The 18439-nt window shown below is 40.9% G+C and overlaps 1 protein-coding gene across 1 annotated transcript; it reads right to left on the minus strand.

Annotated features, from left to right (window-relative positions):
• Window positions 1-1909: 1909 nt before the first annotated feature.
• On the minus strand, window positions 1910-18004 carry LOC115607302 (cytosolic phospholipase A2 epsilon-like). The gene is made up of 20 exons (XM_030484432.1): window positions 17960-18004; window positions 15498-15570; window positions 14388-14524; window positions 13892-14023; window positions 12412-12452; window positions 11658-11700; window positions 10810-10882; window positions 10444-10613; window positions 10223-10303; window positions 9468-9505; window positions 8659-8794; window positions 7871-8007; window positions 7210-7432; window positions 6396-6510; window positions 5913-6050; window positions 4695-4802; window positions 3820-4011; window positions 3216-3382; window positions 2653-2839; window positions 1910-2118 (listed from the first exon to the last, which is right to left on the minus strand). The coding sequence occupies exons 1-20, from the start codon at window positions 18002-18004 to the stop codon at window positions 1910-1912; spliced, it is 2445 nt and encodes an 814-aa protein (XP_030340292.1).
• Between the last annotated feature and the right edge of the window lie 435 nt (window positions 18005-18439).

Genomic DNA, 18439 nt, shown 5'->3' on the forward strand with positions numbered 1-18439 from the left:
GCAGTCCCTGCACCCTCAATATAGGAAGGATGCGAGGGTCCTTGAACGCGTCCAGAGGAAGGCAGCAAAGCTGGTGAAAGGGCTGGAAGGAACGTCCTATGAGTAGTATCTGAGGAATTTCGGTTTGTCGTGTTTGGAGAAAAGGAGGCTGAGGGACAACCTCATTGCTCTCTGTGGCTTCCTGAAGAGGGGAAATGGAGAGGGAGGTGCTGAGCTTCTCCCTGGTATCCTGGGATAGGACACATGGGAATGGCTCAAAGCTGCATCAGAGGAGGCTTAGACTGGGCATTAGGAAGCACTTCTTTAGCAAGGAGGTGGTCAAACACTGGAAGAGACTTCCTAGAGAGGTGGTCAATGCCCTGACCATGGGTTACCTGCAATGAACTTAATAAAAATAAAGCTTATTTTGTGTGTTTGGAAAGAAATACTTTTGCGTAGTCATATTGCTATGAATGTGTGATCCAGGTTTGCATGGTTTTTAATCTCATGGAGTTATTTCTCTACTGTTTTGGGGGTGGGGGTGGGCGTGGGTGTGGTGTTATTGCTGGTTGGGTTTGGAATTTATTTTTTTTCAATGAACAAGTATCTTAACCCTAGGGAACAAATCAGGCAGTGAGAGGCATGCAAGAGGAGCTGAGTGCAAACAAAGCTCTCCTGTGTCCTCCCCCCTGGGAACAGTGACAGAAGCCTACATTGGACAACCTCTCATTATGGCACATTTGGCCCAAATGTGCAAATTATGCTATGTATGTGCATGTATGTGCTGGATTTGGTGAAGAGCCAGTCCACGAGAAATTACAGCTCAGGAGGCACAGATCCTCCTGCAGAAGCTACTCATGCAGAAGGATGTACTTGCTATAGCAAGCCTTCCTAGAGCTTTCAGGGATCTCTGTAGGTCTGCCCTTTCTTGTCTTCTTCACAGATGGCATAAGGCAACACCATAGTTAAAATAAATGTTTTTTATCTCAAGAGGGAAGAATAAGATTCCTAGGGCAGAAGATCCTCTTTAGATGCCCTACCGCAAAATGCAAAATCATCCTTCTTTAACCAAGATCATGCAAAGCCCATGTGGTTGCCTCCTAATTCTGCAGGTGTTGAGCTCATCCAAGACCCAGCCAACAGCAACAGCAGGGAGAGCTGGTGAAATCAATGGCCTGCATATGCTTGCTCTTGTGTTGGGGGTTGGTTTTAAAGCCAGCAGAGTGTTGCTCTGTTTAGCTTTTATTTCTATTTACTACATTACTATCACTCACACCAGGAGTGGGAAGAGGGATGGATAGCCAAGAAGCAGTGAGGAAGTGCACAGAGACGCTTGGCAGTCAAACAGTGGAGAACTTCATCAACGCTTTTGCTTTCTCAGTTGATCTAGTACCCATGGCCTGTGTCTTTTCTGCCTTTGTCCAAAGCCTCTCTTGGAGGTTATCTGTGCCCACAGGATTCCACATGACATGTGCCTTTCTTTCTCTAAACACTTGCCTATGATGTGTCGTGGTCCCAGTCACAAATCTGTTCCATAGGCTGCTGCTTGCCTCATTACCACCTCACAAATGCAAAACACCAGCAGAGATAATAAAATATGCTTTTAATGTGGTCTGCCTTGAATGTGCTAGACAAACATTTCAAACACTTTCTCAAGGCAACTAGCACCCTTTTAGCAGCTTCTTCTTCGTGGCTGCCCATCTTCTGCACCATACAATGACTTGTACTCCACTCTTGCAGTTGAATTGCAATGAATTGCTGCAGTGAAATTCTTTGGAGAAAAAAGTTTCTTTTCAGTCTTTTCTCTGTTTATCTGAGATTGCCATTTAGTGAGGTTGAGCAGGAACCCTTTGAAGCCTGCTAGTTGCCTGTAAGGGAGCTTCAGTCTCCCAGCAGGTTGAGACAAAATAGCATCTTTCTTTGTCTGACACTATTTCTTTTTCTGCCTCTTCCGTGCCACTGCTGTGTGCAAGGCCTTCATAATGAGGTCTTTGTTATTCAGGATGTTGTATTCACCCAGCTGAACCAGACGGTCATATACCTTCTCAGTGTATTGAACTGAATACGTTGAATAAGGGGAACAGGAGCTATAGAGGTCAACTTTGCCATCATCCATCTCTGACTCTGAGCGCTTCTGACCTAGGAGGAAGGAGTGAGAAATCACTGCTGAGCAATGTGAGTTACTCTGATCATAAGCAAGCAAATTCTTAACCGGGCACGGAAAAGAGGTGTGTCTTCACGGAGAGAGTTCATGGTCTAAATTATTCTTGTGGGTTTAAAATTTTTTATTAAACAAATAATTCTGTTTTCAAACTGACAGCTCAGTCCCTGCTTCAAGTGGATATCAGCTTTTTCACATGAGGAGTGGAGAAAAATGGTGATTATTCCTCTTACACTGGTCTACACCGCAGTTTTGAGCTGTACCTGTGGCTCATGAAGATACATCAAAGTTACCTGCAAACTGTCTGTCTTAGAGATCAAAACAGCACAGCCACAGCATCAAATCTGACATGAGAAAAAAAAGTAACTTTAAGCAACAGAGAGGTTTGATGTACTGAAATGAGCCAAGGTGAACTTCAGGGGTTAGAGTATTAAACATACTTCTTTAAAAAGGAGCATCCTTTTAAGGCTGCCCATGATATAAACCTTTTTGTCACATGTTTGATTACTTACCTGGTGCTTTGTATTTTTGGAAGGTGTCATTAATTAGTGGGAAGAATAGCAGTACTGGTGCTCCTGGTGTCTCAGCACCATCAAAGAGGTAACACTCCTTCAGGTTTTTCTTGTCTTCTTCACTCAAGTCCACCTTGGGAAAAAGGATTCCCTGCTCTGAGCAGTACTTGCAGGTCTGGTCCAGAGCCTGATTCAATGAACAGAACAGTACTGAGCTTAAAGAGGTTTTCAGGGATCAGGATTTCTTGGACTCCAGTAACAAGAGGGGCATTTTCCAAGTCAGCTGTGTGAAAGCTCTGAAACCCCGATTGGAAAGCACTGCATCATTGGAGAGAACATTTTTGCTTTTCTATGAGTTTTTAGCACAAAACAGTTGTATCATACAAGAAAAACAAATGAGAATATGCACTGCCTATAAATAGAGTATCACACTGCAGAATTGAGCTATAAATGCTAGTGGTCAAGATTATTAGTAGGAGCAATATAGAAAACACATAAGTGTTAAAAACTTCCAGGTGTACAACTTTTGAAGAAGAAATAGAGACAGATTCAACTCCTCTCACCTGTATCTGGGATCCTGCACTGTAATTCAAATGCAGGATGACGTCCACCTTTCTCTCTGGTTTTAAAAGTGGCATGATGCTTGTATTGATGAAAAATCCTGTATCTACCAGAGACAAGAATTCCTCTGATTGCGTCAGCTGGTTGGGAAATGTGTCTAACACAGTGTCTAAAAGGAAAGATTTTTGTTGCTGTAAGTGCAGTAGAGTAAAATTAGTTTGGCTTTTCCACTTTTACACCATGACCACAGAGTCCTAACTGGTTACCATCTTTGAGAAAGGAAGAGTCACCATATCCCTTGTCTTCTGTGCTCCCAACTCCAGCCACATGCAATTGTGTGTTGTAGTGGCAACATTTGTGAAGGGAGTTTCTTGTGCCTCCCCACTGAGTGTCTTCAGAGAAAGGGAGAACCACCAGCAGGACCTGGTGCCTCTGCCTCAGGAGGTGTGTGCCTCCAGCAAACCATTGGCATAGAGCTCATCACTACACTATGCTACATCCCAGTGAGCCACAACTGATTGGTCTAATAGTATTTCTGCCCAGACATTGCCTCTAGCCTTGGAGAATGGGTTTAATATCAGATTTGGGTTTTCAGTCTTGTGTTACCTTTCCATCTGCAGAAGTGCTTGTTCTCCAGGTAGTCATTATGCATCTGGAAGCCCTTTAGGAAGTTGTGGTCCTGGGCAATGCAGATGCGGTCAGTAAGAGCACTGCGGAGAGTGCTGCCAAGGGGGCCAGGAGGGGTGAACAGGCGAGTCCTCAGCTCGTGTGGCTTCAGGGGTAGGAGGGGTTCCTCCTCTGCACGGGGAAAAGATGTCAAATCCTACCTGCCTAGAGCAAGGTCATCCCCCAAAGTGTCAAGCTAAGTAATAAAAATGAGTGGTTTTTTTATTTATAGGCCATTTATAAATGGCCTAGGTTGAAAAAAATCAATGAGTACAAGCGACAAAAAGAAAAAGAAAATAAAATGCTACTTTTACCAGCCAAATACCACTTCCTTACGCAGTCCAGACTTGGATAAAAAACAAGACACAATATCAGGCAGCAATAAAAGTCTTCTCTGGACATATGCAAACTTGTGGAACAGAGTGAATGGAGGCTTTGGAAAAGGATAACTGTTGTAGTTGTTTGTATTACAGTAGCTCCTACTTACTGTAGTCAAAATCTTTTTGTTTTATTAATAATTACAGATAAATCTTATTATTCTTGAACATATTACTCATCTGCCAGCATCAGTGTTGAGCCCCCAGTGAGCACATAGATCACAGGACTGGAGATTTTTAAACTATCCAATTATGCTTTGCAGTGTGAGATTTTGAATCCAGTTCCTTCCAGAAAGGCAACATGTCCTTTGAAGAAACACTCCAAAAAATGCCAAATCTACAGTGCACATCTCATGTTGCAGGTGGGTATAATAGTTTACCTAACATCAACTCTATCTCACAATAAATACACAGTAAGGAAGAAGTAGGATAATTTACCTATGTTGTTGATTTTGTCCTGGGTCCATCTGTGCCAGAAATCTTCTGATGAATGGGACAAATTCCAGATATATAACACATTAAATGAGAATAAACTACTCCACATGCCTGTAAAAAGGAAAGAGATTTCTAACTCATTCACTCATAACATTTACACATCATGAACTGAAAAACTGTTATCATGAGATGAAATTTGTGAGGCTTATGCTTTTCCTTAGTTTGTTTCAAATGGATGATGTGTCATTTTTATTTGGCTGCTGGTTCTTAGAGCTTGTGTAAAAATAAAGGAAGAAAGTTTGCAATGAGAGATTTGATGGGGAACTATGTTGATAATGACCTAACTTCAAAGTGATCTTATAGGCTCTGCATTTGTAGGCTTCCCTTTTTAAGCACAAGACTGTTAACACAGAGAGAGATCAGTTTTGACCGTGCATTTTTGAGCTTGAGAAACAGTTTCTTTGGTTATCTTTAGGGCACAACTTCTCACTCTTTTCTGGCTCAGGACGTGCAAATGTATGTACATCCAACATCTTAGGTTTAAGCTAAAACAGAACAGTGTCTCCCTCTCTATAAGTGCAGTAGCCAGCTGAACAAACAGAAGTTTGCATCTCGAATCAGTCACAAGTTGACAACTTGTGTCTTCATCTGGAAAACATGTATCCATGTTCAACTTCAGCCAATAGTAAAAATGTTTCTAGATATGACTACACTGTTTTCCCCCCAGGCTTGTCCAGGCAATGTGGAAACTGGAACCAGTGATGTGTGCCTCTCTGGAGCAGGGGGAACTGGCATCTTCAAACATATCGTGATGCAGGGAAGAATCAGCAAGAAGGCTCATGTAAACTCTCTATAGGAAGCATACAAATTATTGACTACCTGTGAGACAGGCAAGAGGATCTGAAGTTCACCCTTCTGGATAGTGTGAGTAGAACCATGGATTCCCAGGAACCTGAATTTTATTGTTCAACTGGAAGTGACACTATATTTTTATTCAAAATTAGCTTTAAAAATGAAAATAACTATTTGTCTGTCACTTTGATTTTTTTTTTTTTAAGTAAACTGAATCCATTGTAGTAATTATTAATTCATCAGTGAGATGTTTATCCTCTCTGGTGAAATTGACCTATCAGTCATGCACCAGTGCTTTATTAGTGCTTAGTTTATATAGCTCACAAATAAATAAGTAAATAAATCATTCAGATGGTTTTAAAGGCTTACCTTCTAAGAAGCAGATCCGGGATTCAGGGATCTTCTTCATCAACCTGCCCATGAAGAACTCACTACCAAAGTCCTCAGTGCGAACAAAAGCTCCATATTTTTGCAATCCCACCTCATAAGGGGTGAACTCCACCCATTCTGTGACAACAGAACACAAAGAAGAGAACAATGTTTTACTACAGCCCCTTAGCTGTAGATAAAAATGATGTTGCTATCATGGGAATGAAAGGAGTTAAAATAATTTTTGCATTTAAGTCTAAGTACACATAAAAACTTGCAAAAATGAAAAGGCTTTGGAATATTTTTTTAGTCTGTTTCATAGACAAGCTTTTACCTGACAGCAAGGACATTATGTGAATACGGATCAGCTGAGGTTATCGTCTTTAAATGAGAGGGCTTTTTTTAGACTATCTAAAAAGACCTGTCCCAGGATTTGCCACTTTAAATATAAAAGCAAATTACTCTCAAAAGTCTTGTAATTACCTTTGAAATCCAGAGTGCTATAGTTGCTCTTGACATTGACTGCAGTATAGATAGGCAATGGGTTCTGACCACGATCAATGGCCCGTTGCTGATCAGAGAGTCTATGGTTGTCTTTCTGTGATTCCAGAAATATGGTTACACTGAGATGAAAGTTAGCACAGGAATGTTTTTTCTGTACCTAAGCTTGAAGGGCAGAAAAATTTCTGCCTCTAATGTATAACGTGTGCTGAGATTAAATTATGAAATGTTCCATATTTTTCAAAATTCCTATAAGTGTTCTGTTACTGAAATATCTGCAGGCATTTAATCTGATGCCAGATTATATGATGACTCCTTAGGATGAAAATAAAAGGAAATGATGGAGAGCAGAAAGCAATACTTTTGGACTAAACCAGCTTAATGCATTATGCTGCAAGCTTGTGTAAGACTTCTCACCTATTTCAAAAGTCTGAAGGTCTGTGTTAATACCTCACATGGGCATTAAGATAACGTCTGTAATTTTGCTATTTTGAAATAAAACACTTGCATAATAAAAAAAAAAAAAAAAAAAAAAAATTCAAAATGTTAATCTTGGAGTTTTCTTAGAAAACATATCCAAAATCTCACAAGCAAGGATGCTGATCTCCACTACAGCTGAGCATTCTAAATGATTGTCACTGAAGGTTTTGGAAGTAGCCGTGCATTTGCATACACACAATCACACAGTCTTGTAACAAACTACTTCTCTCAGAACAAATGGGAAAATATCTTGTCTAGAAATTAGTTTTCAGAAAATTGTAAGCCACTGTAAATGCTGCTTTATGACATACTGTACCCCATCATGCAAAAAAGATTCCAGGACAAGGCCCCAGAGATCTATAAAAGATGTTTTGCGGCCCTCTTTTTTCCGTTGAGACAGCTGCTTTTTGTAATACTTCAAGTACTCCAAGGAAAGGGAATTTATTTTGGATTTTGTCATATGTTTTCGAGCCTCACTGATTTGCTTGTCGAGATCCTTTTGTGACCAGTCAGCATCTCTGTACAAGTTTGACATGGTCCTAGGAAGAGGAAATATATATTGATGAAGGAAACAAAAACCACACCAAGGTTTGATGTAGGCAATGGCTATATTTTATTTATACAGCCATTATATATTATTACACTTTCTATTTTAAGTTCTTGATTTGAAATTATATAAAAATTTCCTGTCTTCAGCTCCCTAAGAAACTATCACGTTCCCTTCAAAGTCATAGTCAAGATCCCTGTCAAAATGGCTTAAGCTATTTTCCATAAGCCATTCTTAGAAAAACACTTGTTTTCATGTTGTTGCAAATTATGTTGCTTTCCCCTATGAAAAGAATTTAATCTGTCTATTTTGGAAGGAGATAAAAAAATAGGTCTGCTGATGGTAGACTACTGAATGTCAGCCCCAGCCTATTTCAGTGCATTGGTTCTATGAGGAAGATTCCAGCCAAGAGCTGCCTGGACCTACTTACCATGTAGTACCAGACAAGCCAGTCAGGTACGTGGCACAGTCCAAGACGTTGAGTTTCTTGAGCCCCTGCAGACTGCCATACAGTGCAGTCAAAGATCTCATCCCTCCTCCTGTAGTCATGATGGCCACCACTGGGGTCTGTGCAACACACAAGCAGAAAGGGCTGGCATCACACAGCAGAATACAGCTGACTGGGGCTCTCAGCAGAGATACACAAAGCCAGACACCACCACATGTGCCTGGACACAAACCTCTTTCCAAATGATTTCTACTGAAACATAAGCTACCATTTATTTTACAAAGGAGAACAGGGGTAAAGGTAACAACAATTTTTGTCTAGATAGCTTGTCTCCAATGTGTTCAACACAGATCTTGGGTAAAATTCAAGTGAAAATGCATTAATTCAAACCCAAAGAGTAAGAGTGGGAAAAAAACAGTTGTAAAGGCAAGAATTAAAAAGAAATCTCACGACTCAAAGAGAGAAGGAAGGATTATCCAAAAAGGATAACAATCATAGGGTAAAGACTGTGGAAGAAGCCATTTCTGTATAACAAATATCTAGCCAGGCTTGCAATGAAGGTGTAGCAGGAGAAGAGTTAAACTCTGGATAGCAAGTGCAAAGGACGCAAACGGCAGGGTGAAATGAGAGGTATGGGGCAGCACTGCGAATGTACATAATTTTAAACATGAGGAAAGACCAGAAAAAAATTTAACTGGGAAGAAAAATTCTGCTATTATGCCCCCACTGCTAAGCATTTGTTAGATGTTTTTAATGTTTGCCCTACAGACCTCATGGTCCAGCAGATCCTGTTCCAGCTGCAGGACTTTCTTCAGAGCAGGAACAACATAACTCTGCCTTTTGCGTAGAAAGTCTTGCTCCTGCACGCAGAGGTCAAATCCCAAACGCACATCAAGGTGGTCTGGGCTGGAGCAGAGATCAGGAAAAAAGAATATCCTGGCTTATTATTGGTAGGCAAGCTCAGAGTTTCCAATAGAAGAAAATTAATCAGATCCACAAAGTAGCACATCTACAGAAGGATCCTTTCCTACACTCCCAAGCAGGTATAACATGCTGCATGAAAAAATGATAGAAAAAGGGACTGCTAAATGTCTAAGCAGTTATCAAAAGAAAACCTAAGGAAAGACATTCCAGCAGATAATTTCTGAGATGTCTTCTGTCTGGATTCTGTCATATTTTAGCCTGAACTGAGAGCTGTAGGAAAAACTTCTCACATTTTTCTTGGATTAGACAGCAAAGTTGATCTACTTCTCATGAACAGTACCAGGCGATCAGCTGCAGTCTTGCACAGTGTTAAAGAAAAGGTTAAAGACTGTGCTGAGCATAGCACCGACTCTTGTAATTGACTTGTAATATTATTTCTTCTATTTCATGCATCTTCTTCATTACTCATGTCTCAATATGGATTATATACATGTGTTGTGAATTTTATACCAATAGTTAGCTTTCAGTGCACGCAAATCCACATCCCTTAGTCACACAACCTACTGCTTTATTGTGAGTGCCTCCTCCCAGTAAAGAGCCAGGGATGAGAGCAGTAAAGGTCAAGCTAGCCTCCAAAAGTGGCCAAGTCTCTTACCAGTCTTCTGCCTTTGCATATAAATCAAATCCTTTATCCTGGAAAGCAAGAATGCAAACAGTGTTAAGTGTGAGCACTCCTCCCCTACAGTCCCAGGAGGAATTTAACTTGTGCTGTCCTAGCACTGCAATTACAAACTACTAGCTCTGAATAATCCAAGAGCACATGTGAATAGGCTGCAGTGGTTTACTGGTTTATTGTCACGGAAGTTGTTCAGTAATTCCCAATGTTTTCTGGTGAATGTAATGTCTGAGGACAACTGCTGTTTACAGAGGAAAGTAATGATAATGTATACCTTACCCATTTCTACCAACTTTAGGCAGCCAGCCAGGCTGCAGCCACACTACTACCCTGCACAGCAGCATTTGCTCCTCCCTTTCTGTGTCTTATACCCCATAACAGCCATGTTCCTTTTTTTTAACCATGAATCTAAAAGTGCTTTGCAAAGCATGGCCAGCATCAGCAAGAGATTGGTGCTGCATCAGTTAGTTTAGGTACCCCACTGGTGTATGAGAAGGGGAAAAACAGATCCTCAAAATTTAGTATGAAGTGAGATCAGGATGGGGAACAAGATCCCCCATATTCCCACACCCATTCAAACAGAACAAGGCACAACCTGGCCTTGTTACCTAAAGACCTATATGCTGTATTTATCTGAAGGCTTTCACCTTCAGAATGTACCCTGGTAATCACCATGGGGATGCAGACTTTCACACAGATTTCTCAACCTCTCCCACAAAAGAGCAGGCACTCACCTCTGCTAAGATCATGTTTTTTCCACTTGGAATGGAATGAAGTTCCACATTTGGAGAGCCTGTATCATATGCACAGGAGCACTGAAAAAATACAGATATATCCAAGGTCACATTGTAAGGAATGATGCTGTCTTTTCACTATGCAAATTACTGATACTATTTATGGTGCATGTTATTTTACATGCCATGATTGTGTTTTATAAAGTCCACTTATAACATACAATGGCAGGAAGTTGTTTCTTCCCTGGTAGCATAACATCCAGTGTTGGCTGCTTGTATCTGGCATAGTGGAATTTGGCAGGAGAGGAGCAGCTGAAGAGCAGGTCAGATCCCAGTATAATGTCTTGGGTGCCCTCATAAGAACCTTGTACTTTAAAGGAGAATTCTTTCTCTAAGGAAGCAACACAAAAGCATACGCAGAAAGTAGTTTCATCAGGATTGGAAACAAAGATTCTTATGGATCATATCACAAGGCTGTTCTCATGTTTCAGATTTTTGTTGGTTTGTTTTTCTGATTCTTACATTAAGACAATTGCTTTCATAATATGAGCATATCATGATTTAAAAATAGCTGATGGATAGCTCACTTGATACAGATTTCTTCTCCTTTTTCTTCTTCTTCTCAACCACCTGAACTTCCAGGCAGCAGATTTTGCGAGACTGTAAGAGACATGAACAATAAAATACCTCATGGCAGGGAATTCTCCAGTCTAAGATTTTGTTTCCTAGCCTAAGCTCCTACTGGTGATGGTACGAATGCTATACAGTCAGTGCATTTTGTCTGGAGGAAAACATTTTCTCTCAACCATGAGCTCAATTTCAGATGCTGGCTGGAACAGGAGGAGTCTCTGGGAAACTGGATGCAGCCAACGCAAGTCTGGATGTGCAGCATGCATGAACAGGGCTTGCAGAAGGGAAAAGTTACAGGCAAAGTGAAAAACAGCATTCGCAGGATCCAAACAGTGATACAGACGGCTGATGTAAAAAAAAAATGACAAGGAAACAAAGCTAATACATGAGCAAATGGCATGGTCAGAAAGTCCATGAGTGAAAAGCAAAGTTAAGCATGCAGGAAATGACATGTGCCTGGGTTGGGACAAACCCTCTCATTTGGGCAATATGGGATTTCTGGGGGAGTTTTGTCCAAGGGAGAGTTCACTGCTGCACCAATGTCTCAGACCTAAATCACTTCCATGTGTTGCCTTTGCAACACAAGAGGAATGCTAGCATGGGGGATCTCCCCACTGTTCCACCTGCAGCCTTTCCACAAGTGCCATCCATGAGGATGCATCGTGAGGCAGATGATGAACTTGAACATCACTATGTTTCAGTGCTGGCTTTGCTCGGTCAGAGAGTATGTTGGCCTCATGACTGTGAATCAAATGATGCAAGTGTGGCAAAAGGACAAGAAAGATGGCAAAAAAATAACACTCACCACTAGTACTCCATTAGTAATGATGGTTTCAGGAGGGCCTGAACTAGGAAACAGAAAGAAAAATACATTTTTTATAACTCACTATAATTACAGTATAATTCATGACTCACACCCTTCAGATTTTCCTTTTGCTTATTTTTAGCTGCATATTGGATTTGAAAGAAAAGTCCCAAGAGACTCACAGTACAGGTTTCTTCACTCTACTGTCGAGGCACAATCGTTATCCTACTGGCTCGCCCAGTCCCGGAGCTCAGGGGAAAAAAAGGTACTGCAAGGCGAAACCATGTAGTGATTTTATGCTGAGCCCAAGATGAGGCTGCAGATATTTCACAGAATCTAGGCTTTTTTACAAGTTTCAGTCTGTTGGAGGATGGGACAGAAAGGGCTCTAGATCAGAAATCCAGTGTGTTATTCCATGTTGTGCTTTGAAGGGAGGTGAAACCTCTTGCTGATCTCAAAGACAAACACGTAACAAAACAGCGGTTGCAGTATTCTGGTCATAAAGAGTATTCATTACACTAGGCAAAGAAAAGGGTTTAGGGTGTTCTCCCTGTCTGCCTGAAGTTCATGAGAGATCACCCTGGCATGCACCAAACCATCACACAGCTTATAGCACACATTCCTCAGGAAACCGTATTCATCAGCAGCATCATCAAGGAATGATGCACTCTGGACAATTAGACTAGATTATTTCATGCTTCTGAATTGCTATTTCTTTTTGCTGCAGTTTATGCTGCATTTCATGTTTACTCACATATTATCCAATGCAAATCCCACTTCTAGCTCCTGTTGTCTCTGGAAAATAGAGGAAGGAAAATATTTTTGGCACTGGTCTACTGACAGTTTTCATAATGCAAGTTCTCACTCTCACAATATAGCTACACACGCATTATTTGTGATTAACAGAGCCTTTAAAATAGAGGCACCTTCCACCTTACATCTGTTGTGTTGAGCCTCACAATTCTTTGTTGATAGGAAGTGTCCAGATGGCTGTGATAGCTGTTTTTATCAAAGAAAGTAGCTGAGTTGCCTGCTTCTGCTGGGACACAAGAGACAGACCCAAGCAGAGATGCTGTCTTCCAGCAAAGAGAAGGGGTCTGCTGAGGGGAGCAACTGAAGCCTTCTAGTGTAAGGAAGGGAAATGTTGACATTCAAAGTAGCTGTGGAAGAGGACAACCACTTTGTTTAGCAATGTGTTGAGAGCACTGGTGCAGAGGTAAATCTGACATTAAAGCCTGGTCTGTGGGGTGGTGAAGAGTATAATCCCTAGGAGGGAGAAAGCACGGGAGAGAGGAAAACAAAGGTGGGGACAGAAGGGATGATGAATAGGGAAGTGAGATCATGTTGTAGGTTACTTAGTTGCTGAAATTAGCTATTGCATTGAAGAAACCAAAAAATTATTAATATAGGAAAAAATATAATTTACAAAGGCCTGAAGAGTATGAACTCTTAACTGCTGTAGCTGTGCAAATGCAATAATGAGAGGCTTGGATATAGTACCTGTAATCACCCAGACAATAATGACCAGAGTTACAACTAGCCTAATGTTTTTTACCAAGGGCTAGTGGAAGTCCACACACTGCTCCTCTGGTATTTTAGAGAGAAGGAAATGGTCAAATAAGGCATTTCAAGGTAATGAACTGCAGAGTGGAGTTTGAGTGGATAATTAATCAACTGAATGGTACATGACAAATGCACAAGAAAGAAAAGAGATGGACAAAATGTAGCAGGAGGTGGGATGTGTGACTTTCAGAGCCTCCCTGGACATTCAAATTAGGAATATTTCTTGTTGCCAAGCTGACTTAGACACCTTTTTTGAACACCCATACCACAATCCATAATTAGAAACTAGTCTGGTTTGACACCTTCTTCTGATCACAGAGTTATTACTTCCTAATTACTAGGTTAAGTAACAAGTTATGACAAAAGCATCATGTACGAGCATGGACACACTCCTTGGTCCTTGATGGGAGCAGGCTCAGCAAAGTGACAATTTTGCAAAGACACTTGAATTTTGTCCAGTCTGTGGCCAACACCAAACTCTTCAGTGTGCCTACAGATCCAGGTGTGAAGAGGCTTTCCCACATCAGAATGAAAAGAAGTTCCTTTTATGTGGCTGGGCAGTCCATACACAAGAAGGAAAAAAAGAAGAAATATTTTGCAAATAACAGTTTAGACAGAAAACCAGACAAACATACTTTCCAACCAATTCCATTCCTTCTTTCAGACCTCACCTGTGAATCGCACTTGAAGTGCATAAAGACTTCCTCTCCCAGGGAAAGTTTGGCTATATCAAAGTACACCGTGAAGAGGTGGTCATCTTGAGTAACCACATCCTTATCATAGAGCGCCAGCTCCAGCACATTCTAGAGAGAAAAGGACTTTAGAAATACATAATGTCTCATTCAAAGCATGAGATCCCAGGGACAGCTGTTTTAGTCAGGAATAAGAGGACATAAAGAAAAAGAGGCAAAACCTATGAGAAGGAATGTGAGGAAATCACAGACATCTCAAAGGTCATATTCTACCCGTGGCTGAGAGAGATGCCTGTCTTTCATAGCATGGAAAACCATCATAAAGATATGTGTTATTCTCACATCTTTCTGCATCTTTCCTTGCCTCCTGACAAAATTAATTATGTCCCCTCAGCAAAGGATAAAACCTGGCAGTTCCTCCACAGGTCAACAGGGAACAACCTCCTTGGTTAACAGGGAAGTCCCAGTTCAGTACCTTGACCTGACTCTGGATCCTGAAGTAGAAGGTTTCATTCCAGACTGGATCTTTACAGTTCCTCATTGTTTTAGTATGAAATTTGTCAGTTGAAGCGGTTGGCAGCCGCAAACTCACGTAGCAATCAGTCTGGCTTACTGCGTGTTAAAAACACAAACACATCTAAATAAAGGCTCTGCTCTAGAAGAAAGAATGATTTGAACAGCATGCAGTTTTGCTTTCAAAGAGAGACACTATAATACATGATGATATATTTGTCCAACATCAATATTACAATTTACGTAATAGAAATGAAGAAAAAAGAAGAGGGACATGATTCTTCTCTGAATCAATGTAATTAGAGGTGTAATAAATGCATTAAAAACAAAGGATTTTCTTTCCCTTCTATGTCATCAGGCAATCATTGTATCCCAGGACAGAATAATTCAGGACAACCACAGCACCCTATATCTGCAAGGATTAAGGAAACAGAGTGATAGCTTCTATTTTAGCTAAACGGAACATTAAAATAAAGTCCAAACCAGCAGAAAAAGTATGCTTCTTGATTTCTGCATAAGTAAAGCTATGATCTTCTATTATATTCATTTGCAGGCCACCAGAGATGAACCTACAAAATGTAACAAAACCTTACAGGATTTTATCTGTGAAAGCTGCCACAAAAGGGAATTGGGGTATGCTAGTTTGGATTACTTAGCCTTTAGAAATCTTCGAGTACCAGCTATGTTTGAGATAAGGCTGCTCCCTTTTCAGTATTTGCTCCATTATCCCAGCCAGTTTGTGTTCTTTTTTTACATATACTCCAGAAGAAACTGCAGGAGATCTTTCCACATTTCTTGCTTAGAACAGATTACAGAGCTTTCCCTGCTTCCTTTAGGGATGCCGAGACGTATGTGCAATAGGTACAGCTGTGACCTTATAGAGTTACGTCTGCACAGAACAGGGCCGATGCAAAGAAAAGCAACACATTATGCTAATTGCTGGAATCGGCATGCCAGTGAGAGGACTTTCTCCATCCATGGAAGAAATGTACAAAGCACTTTTTCTTGGACCAGGACTAGCTACTACACCATGAAGGTTAAGGGGACTGAACAGAGAACTACAGATACTTACAGACATCGGCCTGGTGGATATTTCTTGCTCTTATGATTCTTACAGTCAGCAAGTAACACAGAGATGATTCTATCTGCAGGGAAAAAAACAAAACGAACAACATACAAAAAGACAAGAGTAAATCCTAAAGGTGCACAGCATATTTAGAAGATAGAAATGATCAAGAGAGGGAAATACCCAAATCATGAACAACTTAGTCTCATTTTTCTATGTGACTATCTAATGGTCAATACATTTATTTTCTTACTAATATCTAAATCAAGTACTAGACTGAAAGTCTACTCTTAGAGCACGAAATGTGGATTCGTGTTATTATGGACAATTTATTTATTTTCTGACAAAAATGTAGCTGCACAAAGTGGTAAGATTCAGACTCAGCCTGGGAAAAGATTTACTTATGAAATTTCCAAGGTAAAAAATGAAAAGCTGGCTTAGGCTTTTTGCAAGCAATAAAATTATCATTGTGGAGATCACCTCTCACCCAGTCATTACATATGTTCAGTGTCGTGGTCTACAGGATATGGTTTTCTCATATTCCTGCCCTTTTAAACATGCAGTAGTTCCCACAGTTAAATGTTGATCTCTGATTCCCATGCTGCTTTCAGTGTCAGAGGAAAAGATCACTGCTTTGCACTTTTATCATGCTAGTCATTATGCATATATTTTTAGTTTATAGACACATAACTGCCCCTCTTGAGCTGAGCCCACCCATAACTTTCTCTTGTGAGTTTTTCTCTAGTTTTGAACCATGTAAACTCTTCATGTCTGAACTTTCTTTGCACTGTTTTCTGTAAGAAGTGTAAACACAGTGTTTTACAACTGGTAAGAAACTCGTTTGTTCCCTTTGGCTTCCCTCTTTCCTAATTAGCCCATGTCTCTGACATTAAGGCTTCAAGCTTGACTTCTTAGACTCTCATATTGCTGCTGTGGTCACATGTTGTAGCCTAAACATGAGTCCATATCCCATCTCCTTTTATGATAAAATAAGCAAATAAACACCATTAATCTCCAGTCATGGAAATGGGGAAAAGACACAATATGCTGGCATATAAATCAGCAGAAAAGTGTTACTCCAAAAGTTCTAAAGTGCAAAAGGCATTAAGTGCAATTGCAGGGCCATGGATAGGTAGGACACAACATGGTCACTCAGTACCTATACTGCAAAATGACTATAAAAGGACCAGTTCCAGTCCTGAAGTGGCATTAGCATGACACTGACTCATTAGTCCCACTGAGAAGGATCTGTGACACAGGTACGGTGGGAAAGGAGAGCAGGACTTTTGCTCTACTTGGCCTGTCTGAGTAATTTGGTATGTACTGTGTTAATAATGTGCCGTGCTTACCATCTGTAAAAAGCAAGGTACATCTGTGTTCGTAGGCTCAATGGAATATATGTCCATGTGGTGTCTCTCATATTGTTTTTTGCGTGTATTAATGCATGCAGCAAGGACTAATGAATATATGTTTTGGAGTTTGGAGGCAGGTACAGATGGAAAGTGTTCAGTAATTACAGAGACAGTAACTGCCAGTGGCTGGCCTTAGAGAAGACACTTTCCTGGAAGGGCCCAAGCTTCATGGATCAGGTCTCTTGGAGCCACCTTTGTGGATTGTGGTGATCCCAAAGTGCCAGGGAGGCACCGCAGATTGAACAAAGTACTCAGGTATGTGGATGTGCCCTGTCATAACCAGATTTGAGAGGTTTGGCTTGTTCTTCTGAACCTGCCATGTTCTCTGGAGCATACAGAGTTGAGTTTAGGGCCTGTTTTCTCATCTTTGGGTTTTCCATTCAACTAATCAGCAGAAAGGGTTGGCTATTCCTTAAACTGTAAGCACACCATTTGTTGCTCAGCAACTTATGTCAACTAGAAACAGAACAACAGAAAGTTCCTAATTATTACTAAATGGCCTCAAACTAGAGAGAACAAGGTCAAAAAATCTTTTTCAGCAGTTCTGGTCCTCTCATTTCCTAGAGGAAAGATTTCATATAATTTGTCTGAAATCTCCTGGAAAACCATCAGGTTTTTGTAGAGGCCAGAAGAAGGATTAATCCAGGAAATCAGGTGTTGAAAATCCACTTCTAGATTGTTCCACATCTTTGGGTTGTCCCAACCCTTTGTGGTTGTAAGTGTCCCAGTTTCACAGCTATTACTACCTAGACTGGCAGTAAATTTAGCAAGACGTATGTAGGAGAAAGCCTATTCAAACCCATCCTTTTAAAAGTTTTGTTAAAACAGGGTTCATTTCCCATTTAACAAGGATAGAAAACAGCACTAGGACTTTAACATGAAGCAAGACTGCATAAGTGATCAAAACAATAAAGGGGACAGTGTTTCACAGAGGGAGCTGTGGGTTACTGAGCTAATCAGACTGGCAGAGTCTGAACCCTATCTGTTCTCACTCAGGCTCCACCCAGCAGGAAAGTCTCTTCTACAGTTTTATTGTGAAATTCTCCTTTGCGGTACCTTCGTAACAGGAGTTTGCTGTTCCCCAGCAGGATTCAGACACATAGTTCCTTCTTCTAGCTGAGAGGTTTGACTGATCACCTCCTGCAACAAGAAGGGACAACATTACCCCTGGAAAAAACATCCTGCTTCATCAGGAACTGAGAACTGCAGAACAGCAGTGAAGAGGAGCCGATAGTCCGTGCTGGCAGTAGAGCCTGTGCAGGTGATTCTTGCTGTGCCAGGTGCTGATGTGCCTGCTCAGTGCTTGCCCCAGTAAGCCTGGGCAGAGGCGTAGCAGCCAGGTAAGGTCCACCCTTTGCATGACACATGGGGAGGGAAGGCTCCTGGCCCTGAATGTTAAAGGAACAGTCTCCCATAAACACACCATGTTGTTCATCTTTTATCTTGAAGTGCATTTCTATTTAATATGTATTCTAAGGTTGCATACATCACATCTCTAAAATTAAAAAAACCTCTAATACACAAAATGCTCCCTTA

The sequence above is a fragment of the Strigops habroptila genome, chromosome 4 (genome assembly GCF_004027225.2).
Source record: "Strigops habroptila isolate Jane chromosome 4, bStrHab1.2.pri, whole genome shotgun sequence".
Lineage (NCBI taxonomy): Eukaryota > Metazoa > Chordata > Aves > Psittaciformes > Psittacidae > Strigops > Strigops habroptila.

Bases quoted from the DNA above. Each gene is read 5' to 3' on its own strand.
- LOC115607302 (XM_030484432.1), bottom strand. From the start codon at position 18,004: ATGTGTCTGAATCCTGCTGGGGAACAGCAAACTCCTGTTACGAAG. The intron at 8,008-8,658 runs GTCTGTAGGGCA...TGTGTTGCACAG, and splicing joins AGGATCTGCTGGACCATGAG to ACCCCAGTGGTGGCCATCAT. The intron at 3,383-3,819 runs GTAACACAAGAC...CTTTCCTTTTAG, and splicing joins GCACTTCTGCAGATGGAAAG to ACACTGTGTTAGACACATTT.